At 37.5% G+C, this 882-nt stretch overlaps 1 protein-coding gene across 1 annotated transcript in view; it reads right to left on the bottom strand.

The window, feature by feature from the left end:
- The window catches only part of LOC106875056 (peptidyl-alpha-hydroxyglycine alpha-amidating lyase 2), a 20,157-nt gene extending 19,537 nt beyond the window's left edge, over positions 1–620 (bottom strand). The window contains exon 1 of the mRNA XM_014923019.2: positions 174–620. Within this exon, the coding sequence (XP_014778505.1) occupies positions 174–281 (108 nt within the window). The 5' untranslated portion in view covers positions 282–620. The remainder of the gene's footprint in view (positions 1–173) is intronic.
- Positions 621–882: the final 262 nt, after the last annotated feature.

Here is an 882-nt window from a genome sequence, read left to right as displayed (position 1 = left end):
CGATAATGGTTTTTTTAACATACCGAACTACTTGGTAAAATTACTAATTATTAATTAATTATTAATTTTTACCCTATATCTGTAAGTATATATATATATATATATATATATATATATATATATGAGGTCTGTGTATTGTAGTGGGTGTGTAGTGGGTATATATCTATACTTACCACGGCATCGTTGTAAAACGGTAAACCAGTGTTCCATCTGGTATGATGTCTTGCAGAAGAGAAACAACCAGCCAAGAAGAATACAAAAAAGACAGCCAAATATCTCATTGCGAGAGAAATAGTCAACAATTTGGCTTCAGTTTACTTCACAGCAGCTCACAGGACGCGACAGCAGTACGGCACCTGAGCTGAAAGGCAAAGTGTAGTTGGAGCAGAGTGAGAGAGAGAGAGAGAGCGACAGAGAGAGAGAGAGACTGTAGAGTGTTGCAGTGGCGCTTGTGACGATTAATGCCTCTGCTTCTGTTTGTCTTCTGGAGATATTGGAAGAAATCAACAGAATGAGACAGAGTAATAGGGGATGAGAGAGAGAGAGAGAGAGAATTAGAGACAGACAGACAGATGTAGAAATGGAGGGGGAGAGAGAGAGAGAGAGAGAAAGTGGTTAGAGATGGTGAGAGATATAGAGATACGGAGATTAAAATGATATGGCGAAAGTAGTAGAGACACAAAGAGGAGTGTGCAATATCGATAGAAGAAAAAAACAAAACGATAGAGTAAAGCAAAGAATGATTAGAAGAGATTTTTGTAACAGCAGCAGGTAAAAGATACCGGGGTGGGGAGAGACGGGGGGAGAGATGTGATAATAAACGAGGAAGGTGGGAAATTTTTATTTATCAATTTTGTAAATTTTTTTTTTTTTTTTTTTTTT

Source organism: Octopus bimaculoides, chromosome 15 (assembly GCF_001194135.2).
Source record: "Octopus bimaculoides isolate UCB-OBI-ISO-001 chromosome 15, ASM119413v2, whole genome shotgun sequence".
Lineage (NCBI taxonomy): Eukaryota > Metazoa > Mollusca > Cephalopoda > Octopoda > Octopodidae > Octopus > Octopus bimaculoides.
This window is presented reverse-complemented; position numbering and strand designations above follow the sequence as displayed.